The 9,904-nt window shown below is 32.5% G+C and overlaps 1 protein-coding gene across 1 annotated transcript in view; it reads left to right on the forward strand.

Annotated features, from left to right (window-relative positions):
* Positions 1 to 429: 429 nt before the first annotated feature.
* Positions 430 to 9,904, forward strand: part of LOTGIDRAFT_146066 (hypothetical protein) — a gene marked incomplete at both ends in the record, with an annotated part of 14,531 nt that continues 5,056 nt past the window's right edge. The window contains one exon of the mRNA XM_009064460.1: positions 430 to 765. Within this exon, the coding sequence (XP_009062708.1) occupies positions 430 to 765 (336 nt within the window). The remainder of the gene's footprint in view (positions 766 to 9,904) is intronic.

Here is a 9,904-nt window from a genome sequence, read left to right on the forward strand (position 1 = left end):
TGCTTTCGTCCGATTGGTTATTGGTTGGGAATTTCCCTAATCTTTATATTTAAGCCTGGTGTCAAGACCTGCGCGAATAGTTAGCCACATATTAAGACTGCACAACCATGAATAATCTCAACTGAACTTTATATATAAGTTAAATAAATTTGTGATACGGTGGCGTGTTTGAATTACAGTACAATATAATAATGGGTATACATTATGTGATATTAGGCCTATATTCAGATAGGCCGTTACACTATGGTGTTTAAATTTTTGAAATGTAACGTTTAGCCCTCGAAAACTGAAGTGATATTTCAATATCGATTATACCTAAGTAGGCCACGCGAAAATTTGTCGATACTAAAGGATACGTGTCATATTAAGATATATTCTGTTGTCATGGATGACGGACATAAAAGTAGGTTAAATTATAAAAATTGTGGAATGACTATACAGCTCGAGAGACTTCAAACATTTACAACATGGCCGCTAGGTTATCCTGACCCATTTATACTCAGTAAACTTGGATTTTATTATACGGGGAAAGTAGACCAGGTTCAGTGTTGCGAATGCTCTCAAACAATTGAAAATTGGCACAGTAAATCCAATCCTTTAGTTGAACATTATAAAGTAAATAATGGGTGTGTATTTGTTCAAAACTACAAGGAAACTTTATTTAATTTCAAAATCTCAAAAAGCACTGCAAATCTTTATGCCAGTACAGAAAAAAGGGTAAGGTCCTATAGCGTTAACAATGTGCGTTTGCCGTCATTTCTCAGTGTTGAGTCTTTAGCTCATGCAGGGTTTTATTATGTTGGACCCGGCGATAGGGTAAAATGTCATAGTTGTTCGGTTATTTTAATCGAATGGGAATCTATAGATATCCCCATAGCAGAACATTATCGTTGGTCTCCAGACTGTGACTATATCAAACAATGTCTTCCAATATTAAATAATGTTGTGGATTTTACACTGGAACTAAAACCAGCTTCATCGGAAAATGGGAAATGCGAAAAATATTATACCATGCCTAACAGTTTGCGGTCTAACGTTGCGGAAGAATTAGAAAATGACGAAGACGAATTGACCAAAATATTAGCAAGTGAAAAGGTCGAAGCTGCTAAAGAAATTTTTAACTTTCCGTCGTCTGTTATAGAAGAATATATCAGACGATACTATAAACAACATCATAAAGATTTTGACTCTGCAGCACATCTTTGCTCCGCTCTTTTGGAAGAGCAGGAACAAAACCAAAATGAAGGGAAATTTGCGACTCCATGTGCCCCAACCATTCCAGAACCTTTACCAAAAATCGCTATTGAACTGAAGAATCAAAATCCCCTCGACACTGTTACTAATAGGTCTCTTTTGGAAAACCAAAATGGAAAGGAAATGTGTGACAAAACCATAGAGTTATATAATAAGATCCTAACAGAAACCCCAAAAGATCCCAGTATACAGAAACGGAATATGTCGGTAAGCAGTCATTTTGGCACAAGTTTTTTAAGACAGTATTTTAAAGCAATGGCTATTTTAGGCCAATGTCACCAAGTTAGTCTGTGGAGACAAAACGTGGTAGGCTAACTAACACGTTTTTTTTTTATTTGGTCGATTTCATTTTTAAAAAATCAATTTTGAAAATGAAACGAAACAAATTAATATTTCTTTTTCTGCTTTGAGATATTTTCATTCACATTTTCTGATACAATTCGTGTTTAAAATAGCAATAATCTCTTTTAAAAATAAAATGGGGCACACAATAAAACGTACAAAATCCTTTAGATTTTTTTTAATGATCACAACGACTGAACAAGGTCGTTTGTTTCAGAGTTACTTCCCTTAAGTTTTTACTATCGTCGGGAACATATGGAGCATCAAGGCCAAGGAATCTTTCTTCCACCTATAAGGATTTTTTCAAAATCAATCCTTGACGTAGACTATAATAATTCTGCGAATGCTCCTCCTGTTAATCCAACAGAATCATCGATATATGTAGTGGATAAAAATCTTCACCAAGACCGGAAGCACACTCCTAGTACTTGGAAAAATTCGTTTTGTAGTATGAAAATCTACGATCCTTAAATTTGCTCATTTTAGCGCCTTTATTCACTCCGGTATGCCGGTTGGCAGCGGTAGGCGGTTGGCCTATTGGTGCAAGGAAAACAACAAAGCCTTCCTACTGAGCATCTAATTTGATTAGTATATTATCATATGAGTGATTATTATGAATGAAAAATCAATAAAATTAAAAATTTACAATGTTATGAGGCATTTCTCTTGTCTTTCGAAATGTATTCAGTCTGTAGCTCGTAAATACTCGAGAAGGCACAATTCTTTACGATATGTAGGCATATAAGAATTTGTGTAAAATTTGGCAATGTTCCAAGTATTATCATAATGAGTAAGTCTGTAAAATAGTTTTATCAGGAGAATAAGATCTATAAATTTAGGTCTTGAAAAAATGTGAACATCGCATAATTCCGTCAAACTAGACATTTCAACTTCCATTTCTGTATCTGAGATAGAGATGTGATTGGTCAAAGAGATGGTGAATCTGTCCCTTTAAACCATGGCTTTCACATGACTTATCATGTTGTAATTTTTTATCGGCCGAATTTCCGGTTAATCCCAAGTGGTAATCGGAATTCCAAGTGTCGTCTGCTAGTATGTAGTCCAACGAATGAAGTCACGTGATCAACTAGCGGATTCCGTGTCAGCAGAAAATTTCTATGGAACACAAAGTGGGCCATACTCTTATGTTGTTAGACATAAAAATTTTCTTTCGTTATTTTAACTTTGACGAAATTCGGTGTTGAATCCTTATGCACGAAAATAGGTTACACCACTGTACAGATAATCCTGAAGAAAGATTTGTCAGTGTGTGATACCTAACTTTTCGAAGTATTTTTATAATCAGCAATTATTGTGAAATGAATTCTATTGTACAACAATTTTTGTCTTTTTTAGGACAATTGGGAGAAAAAAGTTGACAAAAATTGCAGTTTGGTGGTGAATAATTGTCGAATCAGTTAAAATGAGTTATTACCTCATTATCATAGTAAAAATTAATGTGAATGTTTTTAGTTTACGCGGTTTGTGTTTATAAACATGAAATGAATAGGCATTTTTGATAGAAATACTGTGATCATAATAATGTTATGTTCCACCAAAAAAATCTAGGATCTATGATATATTGTGATTTACTGAATCAGATGGGATAGACATTTTAGAAAATATCTCGAATGAAATTATGATTACCTTCAGTGATGTACAATTTCCAGTCCCAGGAGACTTAATTACACGAGTGGGATTAAAGAGCAAGATTAAAATAGGATGTTGTCTTTCGACAAGGTGTCCTTACCGGTTTTTCTTACAGTTGAGTCTTTAGCTCATGTATAAGGATTATAATCATACAGTACAACTAACTACTTTAGTCAGAGCCTATATAAACATTGACTGCCCAAGTTTGTTCTAATACTGTATTTGCTGGCATGCATACATTAGTAGCACTTGGAAAAATGCCTTCTGACGCAGTTAAGCGTTATCCATTATCCATTGCGCAACAACCTATGGGGTTATACTGTCATTGTTAATTTGTAATGTTACGATTGCATCCATGTTGGAACTCCCTATCTTTTCTTTTATTCTTCAGGGATAGCCTAAGACTAAGCTAAGCTGGTCCTAAACCTTTGTATTCGGGCTGTGGGTTTTACACATGCAGGGTTTTATTGTGTTGGATTCGGTGATAGGTGATGTCTTCCAATATTAAATAATGTTGTGGATTTTACACTGGAACTAAAACCAGCTTCATCGGAAAATGGGAAATGTGAAAAATATTATACCATACCTAACAGTTTGCGGTCTAACGTTGCGGAAGAATTAGAAAATGACGAAGACGAATTGACCAAAATATTAGCAAGTGAAAAGGTCGAAGCTGCTAAAGAAATTTTTGACTTTCTGTTGTAAGTTATAGAAGAATTTATCAGACGATACTATAAACAACATTTTGACTCTGCAGCTCTTTTGGAAGAGCAGGAACAAAACCAAAATGAAGGGAAATGTGCGACTCCATGTGCCCCAACCATTCCAGAACCTTTACCAAAAATCGCTATTGAACTGAAGAATCAAAATCCCCTCGACACTGTTACTAATAGGCCTATTTTGGAAAAGCAAAACCAAAATGGAAAGGAAATGTGTGACAAAACCATAGAGTTATATAATAAGAGTCTAACAGAAACACCAAATGATCCCAGTATACAGAAAATATGCCGGTAGCAGTCATTTTGGCACAAGTTTTTTAAGCACTTAAGTTAGTAAGACACAGTATTTTATGACATTGGCTTTTTACCACTAGTTTGTTAAGCGTGGAAAATCACCCGATGTTGAACATGCACACAGTGTTTTCTTATCTTTTGTTAGCCTTTTCAACACTCTGCTAAAAGCTAATAGTTGTCTGTCAACAGTCAACTGTTGTTAGTCTTTGAAGGGGACTAATAAGACATAATTTTCTCTTTAAAAGAGCTAATTTTACAGGATCGGGTAGGGAAGACTACCTCTGACTATCTTATTTACCTACTCTCAATTAGTTGACCCAGTCATATGATACCACGCGATTTGTGGAAAAGTTCGCTATGGGACTAGCTATGTATTAGGTATTGGAAACCTGATTATGTTTTTGGAAACCTGTTTTGGGTATCTGTTCATTTTATTAGGTATCTGAAACGTGTGTTAGTTGAAAGCATGTAGGGTATTTAATTTAACAAAATTTTCATGGCTATTATGCAAAACTTTGTATTATTTATTTCAGAGTGGTGAAGTTACTAATTTGACTGATACAAAGGAGTAGTTACTGTTACCTACAGTTACCTCTATACAGAGAACATTACATACACATTGTACAGCTTTATTACAATTAGTAACTCTTATAGGCAAACAGGTAACTCTTTATTCTTAAACTATTAGTCTTCCTGATTCAATATAGTCCATGTGATTTTTGAGTTTTAGCCTCAAAAGTGGTGGTGACTAACCATATTCTATCCGTACTTATATAAAGTATTTTGTTTTAACAAAATAATTAATTTGTTTGAACGAAATAATTTGTAAGTTTTTCGTTTAAACGAATTAATCATTTCGTATTAAACGAAATATGTGATGTTTTTTCGTTTAAGCGAAATAGTTATTTTGTAATAGCGAAATAACTAATTTGTTTCACAAAATATTTTATAAAAGAACGGAAAATTGCGCAGTTTTAAAAGAGGGTTATGTTAATGCGTGTTTATTACAGAAACAGACTTTAACTTCTAATACATCTTACAGTAACTTACAACAGGTATGGTTTCAATTTATACATATTAATGAGATATAGAATTTTTCACAATATTTCAATATGAACAGTCCTTCAGTTATTGCCATTATAAAAAAAAATTTTTTTTAGCACCATTAGGGGGATTAAGTAGATAGGACCAATTTCTTGATAACAACAACTAATTGTAGCTCTACTTTGGTTTGATAAAATATCAGAAAAAAAATGAAATTGTGCTTTTTTTTTTGAAGAGACGTAAATTTCTTTATTATTGAAAAGATAGCCTTCTATTCTCTATAAGGCCATACAAAATAAATATTCTGTTTTACAGTCCTAAAAATGCTCCGATTTATTCCAGTACTAAATAAGTACTACTAAAAGTAATACTAAAAGAGCGCCTATAAATAATAAATAATAAATTCGCCCCCTCACCCCAATTTTTGAAAAAAAGACCTGTAGAACAGAATATTTATTATGTATGGTCTAATCACTGTTTTATTAAACCCTGCTTACTTTTTTGATTTAACAGTTTTTTTTTTTAAATTTGATTTTGAGTCAGTCTTATGTTGTGAATTTTGATATCGCGCACCCTATAGCTAATGTTTTTTTTGTTTTTTTTTTTGGACAGGAATTAGAGATGAAGTTAAAAGAAACTTTAGAATTAGTTAATCAGCAAAATAAAATATTTACTCAACAGACGAAAATGGTAAATATCTACTCATTTTATTGTTGGGAACTATATTTGTTATCATTTGAGCTGGGTATCAATAACCAAGTTGAAAATGATTAACAATGGCATGCTACCAATCAATAAATATCAATCGAAATACTTTATTTGGGAAATTTTCTGAATACTAACTAAAAATAATGTGAAATTTTAATTCCATGGGTTATTTTTCTATTATGAAAGTATAATAATATGATTATTTATTGCTTTGATTGGTTATTATAGTTTATTGCCCGTAAGTTATATGCTGAAGGGGAACTTTGTCAAGAGGGATTACTTGTAGAGGACGAAAGACCCTACAATGGGTACATGCACCAGAGAAAATTTGACACTTGATTATGAAATTTTGATAACTGCTTATCAAAGCTTAAAATTCCTAGAGACAATAATTGATCATATTGTCCAGTCCTAGTTATCATGAAGGATCTAAAACTTTCTTGTTTTATTGCTATTAGAAATAAAATTTCTTGTCTTTTTTTTGGAAAATTGGAAATATATTTATGAACTTTAAATAAGTTCAGGTTGAAAGTAGTTGTGTAGAACATCTGACTGGTAACGCTACATTTAAACATTCATTAGAACAGTAAGTACAGAAATCTTTACCATATTTATATCATCACATTTCTCAGATTTCAATTCTAAGAAGAGATAAGGATAGTTGAGATTTAACTCTATCAGCTGAGATATAATCCATATCAATAGACTAGGGATGTTGATTGAGTTCTATTTTCCGGACATGACCGGCAGGGCAGCTGAAATGACAGGATCAATATCTTCTGTTGGAAATCAAGTATTGGTTGGTCATTCAATATCTCGACTGCAAAATTTGTAATGGGATGTAAAGCTATCAATTACTTTAAACCACATTCAAGCCTCATTTTGAACACAGCGATTGCTAGGCTCATAATGCAGATTATATCATCTATTGAAAAAATGGCAACATAATATGAAGGAATAGTGTATGCGATGTCACTGAACACCCGATCAACAGCGAGAAGATTTTCTCAAAACTAGCTTTTCTCAGAAATATGTGATGGCAACCTTTATCTGAGGATATCAGTAAATAGCTTAAAGAAACTTTGATTTTAATGATGTAAAATTTGATAAGGTTTGAGCCAATGAGAATGGAGGAGGCTTAGGTGGTGAATTTATGCAGTGTTTGTGTTGTGAGCCTCGTTCTGGATTCAATATGGCTGATGCATGGTGATCTAATAATCTATGCCTATCTATGGCATAGACTTGACAATTCTTCTAAAGAATATCTTTTATTACAGACAAACTGAAAATGTACAAGAGTTGATTAAAAAGAATGAAAAAGAAATTTTGGATGATGCCAGCTCAAGTTGTGGACAAATAACCCAAAATATAACACACGTAATCAAATTTATTAAATAGCGAACCCATTAAACGACAAGTTTGGCTTGTGCAAATACTTTTCTATAATTTAATACTTTATTAATAATATTCATATACAGCTCAATACTGCATGAAAATTTGCAAACAGTAAAAAAAAAATCTTGTAACTTGCTGTACTAATGAATATAATATTTTCCAATAATAGGGAGCTATTTGAAAAGTATTGAAAATTTAGTATATTTTGTAGGTAAAAGAAGGCCTAGATAAAAATCAAGAAGAATTATCTACATTACATACTGATATCACAAATTCTGTTACATCACATATACAGGTATTGACACATTCTTATATCATAGCAATTTACTTTTCAGCACATTTTGCATTGATTTTAGAAAAAAACGAACTGCCTTAGATCACAACATAACAATTACACTTCTGCTCTCAGTTCATTGCTTTTATGTTTTATGAAGCATTTCTTATAGGGACAGTTGATTTTAGTCTTGAATATATGTAAATAGTCTTCAGAAGTACTAGAAATGTACGAAAATCATGTAATTCCTTTAAAAAATACTTCAAACTACGAATTTTACTCATTATTTTAAGTGACTAGTATCTTAAGTTTACGAGGTGTTATTTTAATAATTCTGCGCACACATGGATTTGATGTATTTATTTAGACAAATCATTCCATAAAATGTGAAATACAAATAAATCATTATGTTATAAATGACAATGTTATATAAATACATTTCTTATAAATTATCAATTGTCTTACAGACCTGGGAAAAACATTGCAGTGAAACAGAAGAGAAACTTGAAAATTGTGAATCATTTGTAAATTCATCATTATCAACTCATCTTCAAAATACACAGGTTTGTCCAATTTCAGATCAAATTGAAATGAAGTGATCCCTACATGACTAGGAATTATTGAAATGAACTGATACCTACATGACTGTTGATTGAAATGAACTGATGCCTACATGACTAAAATGAAATGAATTCATACTTACATGATTGACAGGTTGAGATGAACTGATACCTACATGACTGTTGATTGAAATGAACTGATGCCTACATGACTGTTGATTGAAATGAATTGATGCCTACATTACTGTTGATTGAAATGAACTAATTCCTACATGCCTGTTGATTGAAATTAACTATTGCCTACATCAAGTTGATTGAAATTAACTATTGCCTACATCAGTTGATTGAAATTAACTATTGCCTACATCAGTTGATTGAAATGAACTCATACCTTACATGACAGGAGTGGATGCCTACTTTGTAAGCATGAAACATGGAATGATTTTTGAATAAGCATTGACTTTACAGTTAAGCTGTTCTGCAATTTTGTGTTATGCTAGCAAAAAACACACCAAGATCAGACAGTTCCCTCCCTTGAATTAGCTTCATAGTTTAAATTTGAAATTTGGTCTTGTTGTGTTACAGAATCTGAAAAGCACTTACAAAGCAGATAGTAATAAAGTACTACAAACTATTTGTAATAATAAAGAAAAGACTGAAACTGACGTCAAGACATGTACCGATAAAGTCACCAATCAACACAATAGTATAACACAATATACCAATGACTTATCAACTGATGTTTGTAACAGAAATACTGATGTTATCGGGTACTTAGACAATGTTACTATTGATATACCTACAGGTCAGTACCATTTTATTCCTGAAATTGATTCCATGATGTCTTGATAGTTAAACACCTTATGATAAGCTTATACCTGAGAAACTTATTATTCACCATTATTGTGTGGTACAACTACTAAAGACAATTGAAAAAGATTTCTTGATATGGTTTCTCATCCTTTTTAGCCCAATCTGGTGCAGGCAGTAAGAAGTAAAACTCCATTTCATTTCTTGATATGGTTGCTTATCCCCTCCATTTGCCAACATCAGAGTTTCCCCCATGTAAAACATAACTTGCAACAAATGACAATTATAAGAAGGTATTGTTTTCTTCAATGGTAGTTTTTAATATGTTGAAACCATTAAATTTGAAACTTCTCTATTTGTAGGTTTAACACCCCAGAGAAGAGAGTTCAGTTATCCTAGGAATCTATCTAAAACAGATGGTCATGATGTGTTGCTACAGAAGATGTACGAGGGTGCTCCTGATCCATTAGCTATTAATCTGTCGAACTCTCTAGATTTAGAACTTGCAGAAACCATACCAGTACCGGTTATTAGAAAAGATTCCACTGAGGTTAGTAATATGTGAAACTTACAATATACCAATCGTAAAGGGCTTTATATGATAATGCGGTCACCCGCAATATTTTGCAATTAGTGACATCATCAAACACTTACTTTCAGTGGAATTGCAGGAACCACAGACATCTGATTTAAAATAAGAATGGTGCAAATTGATGCATTAGAAAACTTCTTTACAATCCCTTTTACCTGGTGTCAAAACTAGACAACATAATTCCTTAAAACTATGTATGTTAATATGACAAACTTCAAGGAGAATTAATTTGGGTCTATTTTGTTATAGAGTAAAGATATAG

The sequence above is a fragment of the Lottia gigantea genome (genome assembly GCF_000327385.1).
Source record: "Lottia gigantea unplaced genomic scaffold LOTGIsca_625, whole genome shotgun sequence".
Lineage (NCBI taxonomy): Eukaryota > Metazoa > Mollusca > Gastropoda > Lottiidae > Lottia > Lottia gigantea.